Below are 12,926 nucleotides of genomic sequence, written 5' to 3'. Positions count from 1 at the left end.
ATTTTTAATAAAGTCTATACTCCTTAGAATGACTCACAAAATTCCTGACAATTTAATAAGCAGCCCTTATAAATGGTGAGTGCTGGCTCCAGCATACCACCGCCAACCCTAGACTTTGGGCTCCATGACAACCAGGATGGTGTCTTATTTTCCTCTTATTCTGAGCCTCTGGCACATGGCAGGTGCTCAGTAAACAATCACTGAGTAAATGATTGGATAGGTAAGTAAATAAGATGTAACTACCAACTATACAATCTTTCCTCACTTCGCCTCATTAAAATAATTATGGCTTTGTCCTTCTCAACTTCCCCTCTTTGTAACCCCATAGAAGGGCATGGGGTTCTTTCTTGGTTGGTCTAGTCCCCTGCATTAGTGATATGGAATAAAGAGGATGCAGGGAGAGAGAAAGGAAGGAAGGAAGGAAGGTAGGCAGGTAGGTGGTTACTTACAGTATCAGTTCTTAGGCTCTTCCATTGCTGAGGAAAATTCATGCAAGGAATAGAAAAGAGAAGACACTGCTACAGAAAGCATGTTAGCAGGGCAGGAGATAGAAAAGCCTCTAAGCTGCCAACTGTGCAGGGAATTTGGGGGATCTGCCAAATGAGGAGCTCCAGAGGATCCAGGGTATGAGAGTGTGGGGGAAAGGGGAGACCGAGAAATGCTGCTGAGCTGAGCATTAGGAACTGCGTTCCCTCTGAGTCTTCAAGAGACGCAGAGGAAGGTTAGAGAGTGTGGGCTGACACTGGGCCACATAAAAAGAGTCCAAGCACATTATGTTCAAGCTACAGAAGAGGGAGAATAAAGAGAGGCAAAGTCACCTAAAGAAGGCAGAACAGCTCTGAGTCATTGTAAGACTATGTCAAAGTGCTAACCCCCAACAAAGAAAGTGTCATTTAGAAAGGGAAACTGAAAAACAAGAACCAGATGGAGGAAGCCCCCCCATCCAGCTCATCACACACTATCTAGGAAAGAAATGATTTAATAATCATGGTCTGACCTGGTTCAACCTCAGGTCGGATGCATGTTTTAAAGCTTGAAGCCTGTATACATTTGAGTGCCATAACTCAGTCCCTAGCTCCCTATGCAGCCTTTGATCAATTTGGTCCTCCTTCCTTCAGGAAGGAAGCAAGGAAGCAGTAGCAGGTGCTCAGGAACATCCTTACAATAGCCATCTTCAATGCAAATTAATCAGGTGCCATTCTGACTGCTGTACTTTCAGTTCTCATGGAGAGTTCATCAGCATGACTCTGCGTCTCCAAGTCTGGGCAGCAGTGGGACAGGATGAAACGGGGTTTCTGTATCAACAGGGCTCCAACTACAGATCTAGCAGTTACCCCAGTCCTAAAGTTCAAGGCCAAAATGACCAAATCTGAACTTCCAACTCTGGGCTAGTAAAGGACCTGTCACTTGAAGATGTCCAGGCAGCAGGATTCAGGACTTGATGGTGCAGTCCTGTCATCAAGAACCACCACCTACACATGGGCCACTATAAAGCCCTATTATTCTCCATACTCTTTCAGTGGTGCTACCTCTGTTCACAGCATCAGGCTGAGCCTCTGCAACAGCCCACGCAGACGCATGGAAGATATATATTGTAAGCTGTAGCTCCTGGCTAACAATTAATAACAGCATTAACTGAAAGCGGATAATATGGTAAAGCACTTTGCCTCCCTGATCTCGTTTTATCTTCAGAACAGCCCTTGGGGCGCCTGGGTGGCTCGGTTGGTTAAGTGTCTGCCTTTGCTCAGGCCAGGGTCCTGGGATCGACCCCCACATTGGGCTCCCTGCTCTGCGGGGAGCCTGCTTCTCCCTTTCCTCTGCTTGCTGCTCTCCCTGCTTGTGTTCTCTCTCTCTCAAATAAATTAATAGAATCTATTTTTTTTTAAAAGCCCTATTATCTCCTTAAGCACTGAGATAAAACTTGTCTCAAAGTCCTAGATAATTACTAAGTAGAGAATTAACACTCAAACCCAGGTCTATGCAACTCCAAGGCCTATGTCCTTAACAGCAATGTTCATTGCCTTGGACAATGTCCACAGTCTATCTGGCTGAGCCAGCTCAATCTTTACGCCCCACTCTCTGAGGTTCTTCATTATGCAGCCCCAACCAGGTCAAATGAAAAGGGCTAAACCCTGCAGGACCTGTGACATGGCACTACTTCCCTCCACTGACTGCAGGGAAACTGCAGTCTGTATTAGAATTGGTATCATTAATGGTAGTGAACTTGGAATCCTCACATAAGCCATCCTGATTCGTCAAACTGGTGAGCAGGGGCTGTCCTTCCTACTATGTGGTCCTTGCTAAACCGGCTAAAGAATATCTATATGTTGCTAATCACATTCCTAAGAGCCCAATTCAAAGGCAGTTTCCTTCAAAACCCAGGGCGGGGGTGGCAGTTCAGGCGGGGGGTGAGGTCTCTCACATGGGCTGTGTAAAAATGCAAAACATAACAGAAACACTTGTCAGAATGAGACAAAGAGAGAGGAAGACTAAGAGAAAAACACCCCTTGTTAAATGGCATTTTGGGATCCAAGCTTCTACTTAGATTGAACAGGAGAGCCGAGCTCTTTGAACACGTGTGGTTTTGATAGAGGTTATGACAGACTTTCATAAGTTAAAAAGAAAAGTCCAGGGGAATTGTGCTGAGAGTTCAAAAATCCTCAAAGATAATAAAAAGTTACAGATTTCTAGCTTAAGAACAACTGAACTTATTTAACAGGAAAAAGTCAAAGAATAAAGTATGTTCAAGTTATTTTTTATTATCACTTATTAATGCTCTTTTCAGTCTAACCTAGTTTTAGGGTTCATCCAGCAACTGAAAAGAATTAGGTCACTTCTACAATGGCAAATTTCATCAAATAAAGCACTCGCTTTAGAAAACTTACCCCAAAATGTTCTTGCCTGCCTCTGTCTGAACAATCTAAAACTTAGTAAGCAAAATCCTGAAAACCCAAATCTGGGTATGGGGAAATCAAGCGGCTTCACTGACTTTGTTTTTTGCAGTTAAAAACAAAAACAAAAACAAACCTTACTTCACCAATAAATATTTCCAAAATGTAAAATTTGGTTTCAATTATCATGGTTGAAATGCACATCTGCTTCAGGCAGCAGTGATGCCCAAAAATGTCTACAAAAGTTTCTAACCATGACTACTAGGGATGGGAGAGGACTTAAGGACGTACCATGGAAGAGAGAAAAGGCGAGAGTGCTCAATACTGGCTCTTCCCTGGGTCTTGCTAGCATTTTTACCTGGAGTGCAAACCTCAGCATTTAGAGAATATCAGCTAAGTCATGTCTTCTCAAGAAATATCATCTTTCTCTTCATCGATCAAGGGTGGAAAAAAAATCTCTTCTGGCTCTGAAGCTCCTGAAGTCCAGAACAAGTTCTCCTTAGTAAGAATGAGCCATTCTTCTGAGAATTGCTCCCACCAAATCATGTGACAGTGCTGGACACATGGTGACCCTCTCAAGCAGGTGCACCCCATTGCTTCTGATGAAGGAAAACATAATTTTAAGAAAAATGGACAACTAACTTCCCCTTTTTATGATGCTTCTTCCTAAAATTGTTGCTCTCTGCAAATCTTGCAGCTATGCCAGACACTATGCCTGGAAAAAAAAAAATTTTTTTTAAGATTTTATTTTTAGGGGTGCCTGGGTGGCTCAGTCAATTAAGCATCTGCCTTCACCTCAGGTCATGATCCCAGGGTCCTGGGATCAAGCCCCACATTGGGCTCCCTGCTCAGCAGGGAGTCTGCTTCTCCCTCCTCCGATCCTGTTCCCCCTGCTTGTTTTCTTTCTGCAAATAAATAAATAAAATCTTTAAAAAAAAAAAAAGATTTTATTTTTAAGTAATTTCTACATGCCACGTGGGACTCAAACTCACAACCCCAAGATCGAGAGTTGCACGCTCTACCGACTGAGCCAGCCAGGCACCCCTGGAAAAAAAAATATTTTAAATTGTGGCAATATACTTAACATGACATTTTCCACTTTAGCCACTTTTGAGTGTGTGGTTCAGCAGCATTAAGTACATTCACGCTGTTGTGCAACTATCACCACCATCCATGTCTGGAGTATAAATAAGGCTGCTTAGCCCACAAGGCTGATTTCCAGAACTGAAATACAATCTTAATTGCAAGAGCAATTGCTATTTTCACTGTCTATCTGCTCTACAAACACACAGGCTGATACACACACATAATTTATCACTGGAGTGGCTGAGAGCCAGAGACCCTTCTTCTTCACAAAACAGAAAGCAGAGCCATCTTCCGCTAATTTTTCACAAAGCCTGATGGCAATCTTAGCATCAACAGGTTCTTTAGAGAGCAGGACAGCTTGGGGGACACGGCAAAGGTGAGCGCAAATTCATAGGTTCTTCTTGACACTCTGACTGAACAAAAGCGTATCCGGTTCGTGATTCCGAACCACCAAGGCATCCAGATGCTTCAGGATGTCTGTAAAAAGGAGGATTAAGGTAGGTGTCAGGGAACCCTAGCAGAGGAAATGCCAAGCCCTGTGTGGTATCTCACTATGAGGAGATGGATGGCTCAGGTAGAAGCAAGAGAATGGGCCTGACAAGCCCTCCCCAATACTCTCATGGGAAAAGTCCCACATAGTCTGCTTCAGATAGTAAATATAGAAAGTCCTTAAAATACGCCTCAGTTAGAATCCCAGCACGAGTCATGGGGTACAACAGGGCAATAGATGAACACAAGGGGTAACAAGTACCGTTTACCTAGAACTCAGTCTGTGCCACAAAAATTTTACTAGGTGCTTTCTATGCATTACCTCATTTGATCATGACACCAACTCGGTGAGGTAGAGATACTGTTATTACTCCCTTTATACCAGAGAGAAGAATTATTTGTGAAAAAAAAGTGACACACTCAAGGTCACACGGTTTACGAAGCAGATTCACGGCAAAGTCTATGTTACTCTAAATCCCATGCTTTTGATTAAGAGCCATTTAAGGGAGAAGTTATTTTCATACCCTCGTGGCAAAGAAACTGTTCATTAAAAATCCCTTGGCTGAAAAAATGTTAATGCTTAAAAACAGCCCCAATTAAGCTGTAGCAGGTTAAGTGTGAACCAAGCACAGATTCAGGATTCCTCCAGTCGCTGGAGGTTTGACATGTGATCCTAGGCCAGTCACTCGGCTTCTTGGGCCCTGGGTTTCTCAGGGTACTTGTAAAACAAGGCCGCTTCCCCTGTTCTCTGCCCACAAAGCATTCCACCAGGTCAATGACCCGTGCTGAGATAATAAGGCCAGTAGCCAGAGACGAACCTACTGGCCGAAGGTTTCAATCTCCTCTCTGACCAACTTTCTTCTTAATTATCAGACTTTCCAGCAAAAGTTATCAGCTAATTGCCAAATAATTATGCAGCACCTATGATGCATGCAGCGCACAGCAATGAGTGAGGAGTATGCAGAGGTACTTGCATGCTCCTTACCCTCCAGGACCCGTCTCTGAGTTTGGGGACTGGAAAGATTTACAAAACAAAATCAGAAAAACATCGGGGGATGGGAGGGGGCATGATTCAGTATCCAACTATGGCTACAAACTGGAGAGACTAGAATTCAGAAGAACATCACCTCAAACTAGAAAAGCTGAGGTTATCAACACAAAGTAGGGTTTCAAAACAGCCTTGTTAGATGGATAACTTTCAGAAAAGAAGAAGGGAAAGGCATTCCAGGTAAAAGGAACTCTGGGAACGAAGGATCTGGGACTGGATGGAGCAGTATACAGGATGTATAGTCACAAAAGAGACCAAAAACATTGCCCAGCGGGGGTAAGGGTGAGCAGAGGGAATGCAGACGGGGCCAGATTTCAGAAGACGTGAATGTCTGACGTGGTAAGCTGGGAACAAAAGGTACTGAGATGGGTGACGTGGTGAACACTGAACGCTGCTCAGTTTGGATTTCTTGCCTATTCTCTGTCGCCAGTAGGAGAAAAACAAAATTCAGGGGTCATAAAGGCCAGGACATCAGCCATCCCAGCAGAAAGGCACGAGTGTCAAAGAACAAGAGATCTCCTAGAGGGCAAAGGATCATTACATTTCTGAAAAGAGGACAGGAACACAGCAGATGCCCCAAAATGCTCAGGAAGCAGTACTTTGATCTGCTGCGGCTCAACTCACAAGGACCTTTCAGGCCCAACATGCCACCAGTCAAGCAAATTGGCCTGATCCAGAATTCCTAAAGCGCCATTCACATCACCCCTGCCCTTCTGCTAGGTATCAGACCAATAGAAGGTGAGGACACCACCCACCTCTGCACCCAGCCTAGGAGATAGGCCCCCAGTAGGCCCCATGGAGTCCAACATCTAAGCTCCTGTTGCAGACAGCACGGAAGCAGAAGCTGCATCAGCAGCACACTCACACTAAAAGTCCCAGACTCATCCTGTGGGAGTCACAGCAAGTAACGCAGTGTCTGGGGCCTCTTCAGACCAGAAGACACCCCACCACCACACCAATTCTAACAGGGTCTAGAGATGTTAATGGCATCACCCTGCCGCATGAGATGCAGACGTCAAGCCGGTATGGGCAAAGGAAAGTGTTTACTGAGGTCCTCTCCAGTGCTGAGTTAGGCGAACTGGTTATCATTTTCACCTGACAGTTATCATCTGCATCAAACCAACAACTCATAGCAGCAGCCCTCCCCTCAGTGGTGCAGGGCCACACCTCACCCCTCCCTGCCTAAGGCCTCCTGTCGTCACCCCCCCTCAAGGAAAATGGCAAGCCTCACGCTCTTCACCAGCCGCAGACCCACAGAACGAAGAGGCTGACAAGGCAGGAGGAGACGTTTTAGCACAGAGGAATGACCCGCCCCCTCACTGCATTGAGCACCTCCGAAATGAAAGAATCAGGTCCTCAGATAATAGCTGAAAACGTACATGCATGTGCCTGCCAGAAAATAAACTCTTGCTAGTTAGATCCAGCTCAACAGAAGTACTTCAATTCCCTTCAGTGGATTTCCTATGTCATAAACAATTCCTAATAGAAAGAGCAAGAGTTCCTCTAGAGCATATATTCCAGTATCATTCATAAACTTTTCAATGAAAATGAGAGTCAGTTCAGAGCAAGTGTCATCTGAATAGGTTTCTCTCCTTCTTATTTGAACTTGTGTGTGTATACAGGCACACACACACACACAGACACACACGCACGCACACACATACATCCTTTTAGGATAGACAAGTGCATGGCATGCTTAAGATTTGAGCACTTTGTGAAAATGTAAGCAGTCCCTGCCAGGCCAGCCCTGCTGTGACATCAGAAACCCCTCACCAAAGAAAAACCACCCCCCGGAAAGTACCCAAGAAAGGGAAACGCCTCCTTGAAACAGCCTGAGAAAGGCAATCCTGATTCAGCCCATGCTAAAACTATCCCCAAACACCAGCCAGGAAGTCCCTTCTTTCAGGGGGCTCCACCGCCCAGACCTGCCTTTGCAAAGCCAGATCTCTGGAAAAGGGGGCTCCCTCCTCTGATTCTGCCACCCACTGGGATCCATCAGTGTCCAGGTCTTCCCACCCTGCCTCGCCAATGCAGATATAAAAGCTGGTAGCTGCACCACAAGCACACGTTCACACACACACACACACACACACATACCACAACACACACTTATTCCATACATACCTTTCACCGTCCATTGTGCGAGGCCCAGCTGGGGTGGCAGCCGCTGAACTGTGCATGCACCCAGAGATCCTAGCTCTGTTCTCCGTTCTCCCCGCCAACCAACAGGAGATCTGATCAGCAACAGTGATTCAGCATGGCTGCAAACGAAGCCTCCTCCCTCTTGATCCTCCTTCCTCTGACTTACTCCCAGCAGCTTCTACCGCAGAAGCAGCGGCAGCAACAGAAAATGTCTTACCCAGAGCTCCCTGCAGCCCTTTCAGCTGCTAAAAGCAGCAACCCACTTGCTCCCCCTCCCCCGCAGGCTTGCTGCTCCTCCGTCTCCTAGGAACAGCGCGGCTCCAGCGATCCAAGTGCGGTGCCACCTTTCCAGCTGCCTCCACATCTGCCCAGGCATCCCCAGCACAGGCGACTAGACCACCCCAGGGGCTCCCGCCTCCTGCGCCTGCACTGCGAAGGTTCAGGCAGTTCCTCAGCGGCCCAAGAAATACTGGCCCCCGCCCCCACCCCAGCCCCCACAGGCTCCAAGTCCGTCAGCCTGGCCAGATTGCTGGAATAAGGAGGCCCCTCTGTGGCCTGTAGTGGAGTTTATCCACCTGGTGAAATTGGCTTGTAGGTCACAGCTCACATTCCAATTCCTCCTCACAAAATCCACAGTAGTTCTGAGAGTCTGACAGATGGAGAGAAGTTACGGGAGAAGAGCCTGATACAACTGAGAATGCTGAGAGAAATTTCACAAAGAGAACAGGAGACAGAGGTGAAACTGAAACAAACTGTCTTACCTCAAGGGGCCAAAGACTACCGCAGCAAAGCCATGACAATGAACACTGCACACAGTGATTTCCCTACGCCTTACTGAAAGACCACAAATTTCAGACCTTAAAATACCTTCCTAAAGCACTGAAATTTAACTTCCATGTGGCTCCAACTAGTAAGTCTCCCAATGAACCCTCATCTCCAGCCAAAGATCTTTCATACCCTGTAATCTCCAGCTGCTGAGCCTCGATTTAGACTTACTTAACTCTAAGATACCATCTTGGGAAGACACAAGGCCAGTCTGTGTCTCCTAGCCATAGCCAAGAGGCTTAGAGGAAACTGAAGCCATCAGTCCCTGGTGATCAGCTGGTTAGCCATAGAAATGGGTTCAGAAGCTTGCTTAATGCCTCAAAAATCAAACATGAGCATCTCTATCCTCAAACCATCCACGTCACACCGGGGATTTTCAGGATGTATACTACCCCTGGCTAGCTGAGTGACTTGCAGCAAGTATTCTTCCTACTCAGAACCTCAGCCCTTCATCCCTAACACAGGATTGGTCCAGAGTCCCTTTCAGCTCCAAAAATCACATGATTCTGAAAATGTCTTAAATGCTCCATCTTTCTTACTCATCTATAAGAATGCTTATGAAGTAGTTTTCTGTTTTTTTGTTTTTTAAGATTTTATTTATTTATTTGACAGAGAGATCACAAGTAGGCAGAGAGAGAGGAAGGGAAGCAGGGTCCCTGCCGAGCAGAGAGCCCGATGCGGGGCTTGATCCCAGGACCCTGGGATCATGACCTGAGCTGAAGGCAGAGGCTTTAACCCACTAAGCCACCCAGGCACCCCTATGAAGTAGTTTTTACTGGCCTCTAATATTTTGTAGGGGGCTTCAGGGAGGATAACATAATGTGAAAGTAGAAGAGATGATGATGAAATCCATGATTTTTAGAATTTGGACCTGTTAAATTTCTTCACTGCTACAAAGCCTTGAAACAGTGTAACAGGAGGTGGGGGGAACACTGAGGTACCAGAAACTAGGAGTCACACTGAATCTTTATAGCCTCCTGAACTCAAAACGTTAAGATGTTATGCTCAAAGATCACCTCCTACAGACAGCTCAGGGTCCTCTGAGATGGGGGCACTCCCCAAACTCTCAAATGAGAAGAGGTCTGGGTTATTTTATTTACACCCTCCAGCCCCAGATCAACACTTCTTCTACACAACAATACCCCTCGTATCTTTCTCCATCCGTCCCTTCCTCCTCTAATCAGCCTTGTGGCTCTGCTCCAGATATTTCCTCTTGAGGTGAATCACAGGGATCAGGAGAAGCTGAACACCACAAATAAGGAAACTGAATCCCAGAATCCGTGCCAGAGTGCAGGCATCCACCAGGAAGATGACTGAGTGATTCATAAAAGGGACATGAGAATAGGAGAAGTCTCTCTTTTATGACTTTATACCTTCATTCACCACTTCACCATACAGGAAAGGGGGGAAATGTCACATCTAACAAACCAGAGAGAAAAGAAAAAGGTTAGAAAATTAAATACTTGAGGCTGAGGATATACAGATTTTATTTGACAGCCAGTATAAAAATTTTATAGCATTTCCTTTGCAACCTACTTTTGCTGTGCTAACCGATGTCACTAGTGTCTGTGCTGAAAACATACCACTACCACCTACACATTTTATTAGCCACTCACTCTCTCCATGGAGGCGCACAGAACAGAGAACACTTAGAGAAGGTCACCTACCAAAACCAGGGGCACAGTTGAGTCAAGAATCAGTCTGCAGATTCCTCAGGCAAAGTTCCCACCCTCATCCTAATTTCAGAGCTATATTTTACATTTTCTACTTTATTATCCAAATGTTCTCTGGGCCACAGCCTAAACTCATTTGATTTGGGCTAATTTGTCTGACTGAACTTCAGATGAAGAGATGCTATTGGATTCTTGCGGCAGAAGAAAATCAATGGAAGCAGAGTGGGGTCTGTGGAGGAAGAGGCCCCATCCTTGGACTGACAGCAGTGGTGTCTAACCCCCACTTCCCAGCCCTCCTTCCCATACCCAAGGCTTCTTCCACAGCTTACCAATAGTACCTAGTCGCCCCAACTCTCCATCCCAAAGCAATCAACCAGCCATGCACACCAAGCTGGTACAGAACTCTTCAGCTTTATGTGGCTCAGGAAGAAACCATGTTAGGAAAAGAAACTGGTTTTTGCTTTTGTTTTTGCTTTTAACTGGTCTACCAAATTTGGTCTACCAAGTTCTTTTCTCCACACTCCATCTCTCCCCAAGGAACCAGAGAGCATAGCTTATCTAGAGACAGTAAAGCCAACTCTTCCTTTTTTTTTTTTTAATTTAAATTCAATTAATTAACATATAATGTACTGGTTTTAGAGGTAGAGGTCATTGATTCATCAGCTGCAGGTAACACCCAATGCTCATTCCATCACCCAGTTACTCCATCCCCCGCTCCCCTACCCTCCAGCAACCCTCAGTTTGTTTCCTAAGATCAAGAATCTCTGGGGCCCTGGGTGGCTCAGTGGGTTAAAGCCTCTCCTTTTGGCTCAGGTTATGGTCTCAGGGTCCTAGGATCAAGCCCCATGTTGGGCTCTCTGCTCAGCAGGGAGCCTGCTTCCCCCTCTCTCTGCCTGCCTCTCTGCCTATGTGTGGTCTCTGTCAAATAATTTAAAAAAAAAAAAGTCTCTTAGGGTTTGTCTCCCTAATTTTGTCTTATTTTCTCCAATCTTCCCCCATGATCCTCTGTTCTGTTTCTTAAATTCCATATATGAATGAGATCATATGACAGTTGTCTTTCTCTGACTGACTTATTTTGCTTAGCATAATACCCTCTAGTTCCATCCACATCATTGCAAATGGCAAGATTTCATTCTTTTTGACAAGCCAGCCATTCTTTTAAGTAACTTTTTTGTCACTTTCATCCTCCCTCTCAGGCATTCAGTTTCTCACATTTGCAGGCACTATAACACAGTATACTGGTCCCTACACCTCCCCGCACATCAGAACCATCTGCCTAGACATCTAAAACTGTACGTTAGGAGGTCAAAAAGGGCAGTGAAACTTCTTAGGGTTATGGAAATGTTCCACATCTTGACCGCAAGGATACTTAGATGACTGTACACAACTATTGTTTCATCAAACCAGATACTTAAAATGGGTGTATTTTATCTTACGTCAATTATATCTCAATAAATCTGGGGATACAAAAACACTACAGAAAACTAAACAAAACAAAAAACCCTCAAACCTAAAGAACTGGGGCCCAAGAAGCAAAAATTTCAATGAACTTCACAGGTGACCCTTATGCACTTAGAACAATGAATAGAGCTCAAACCATCAGAATGAGAAAGACCAAGATCCAAATGTACTTCCCAGAAACACGACTCTGGGCAAAACACTTTTTAAGTCTCAATTTCCTCAAGAGCAAAAAGAAGACAATAATAGTACTGACCCCCCAAGTGTCCTGAGGTCTCAGTAAGAAAAGTATATAGAGGACTCAGCAGACAGCGCTGCCTGCAAGGAAGGCCCAGGAACTAGTAGCAGCAGTTCATTTCATGGCCTATGCTGATGTTACCAAACACAGCTCCATGAGTCTTCGGCTCTCAGGTCAAGAAGAAACTCTTTCAAGGTACCTTGTGCCAGAAACATGGGCCAGGCCTCCCCTGGAGCCATGTCCACATCACCAATGATCCCCAATACCAACAAGCCACCAACAACTAAGCAAAAACAGAGCTAAATTAAGGTCCACCCACACCTGTATCACCAGAACCTCCCCTGAGATTCTGTCCTACCCTCGATTTCCCCCTCGAGCTGCTCGAGCTGCCCCAGGAAGCCAGGCAGAAACTGAAAAGGAACTTGGAAGCTCAGAGAAGTCAAAAGGTAAACAGAACAGCACCTTATCCCAAGGAATACCTGGCTTCCCTCAGGACTCCTCTGAAGGCAGAAGAACGCATAGTTTTAAGAGGATAATCACACATGGACTTGCGTCTCACTTTAAAGCTTACAATGTGGGGGCGCCTGGGTGGCTCAGTGGGTTAAGCCGCTGCCTTCAGCTCAGGTCGTGATCTCGGGGTCCTGGGATCGAGTCCCGCATCGGGCTCTCTGCTCAGCGGAGAGCCTGCTTCCCTTCCTCTCTCTCTGCCTGCCTCTCTTGTGATTTCTCTCTGTCAAATAAATAAATCTTTAAAAAAAAAAAATAAAGCTTACAATGTGTTTCATGTCCCTCATCACCTTTAACTTAAGAGTACATGCCTTGAAAAGTAATAGCAGCTTCCAACCCTGGACTATTTACTTGGGACCAGACTCTGCACTCAAGGCTTTATAGGTATCCTACTCATTTAATCATTAAAGCAAACCTATGAGAATGAGCCATTATCCCTGTTTTAAATGTGAGGTCTACAGAAACACAAGAGATTTTTGTAGATGGATTTCATACCTTGCAACTTTACTGAATTTGTTTATTTTTTTAAAGATTTTATTTATTTGAGAGAGAGGGCACAGAGGGAGAGT

At 45.3% G+C, this 12,926-nt stretch overlaps 1 protein-coding gene across 2 annotated transcripts in view; it reads right to left on the bottom strand.

Annotated features, from left to right (window-relative positions):
- KLHL3 (kelch like family member 3) overlaps nucleotides 1-8,018 on the bottom strand; it is a 121,016-nt gene extending 112,998 nt beyond the window's left edge. Inside the window, exon 1 of one of the 2 annotated variants that reach the window (XM_045999936.1) lies at nucleotides 7,639-8,018. In XM_045999936.1, coding sequence (XP_045855892.1) covers nucleotides 7,639-7,694 — 56 coding nt within the window. In that variant the 5' untranslated portion in view covers nucleotides 7,695-8,018. Of the gene's footprint in view, nucleotides 1-3,249; nucleotides 3,285-7,638 lie in introns of those variants that run through there. The other variant, XM_045999938.1, reaches the window with a different exon arrangement.
- Nucleotides 8,019-12,926: the final 4,908 nt, after the last annotated feature.

Source organism: Meles meles, chromosome 3 (genome assembly GCF_922984935.1).
Source record: "Meles meles chromosome 3, mMelMel3.1 paternal haplotype, whole genome shotgun sequence".
NCBI classification, from domain to species: Eukaryota; Metazoa; Chordata; class Mammalia; order Carnivora; family Mustelidae; genus Meles; species Meles meles.
This window is presented reverse-complemented; position numbering and strand designations above follow the sequence as displayed.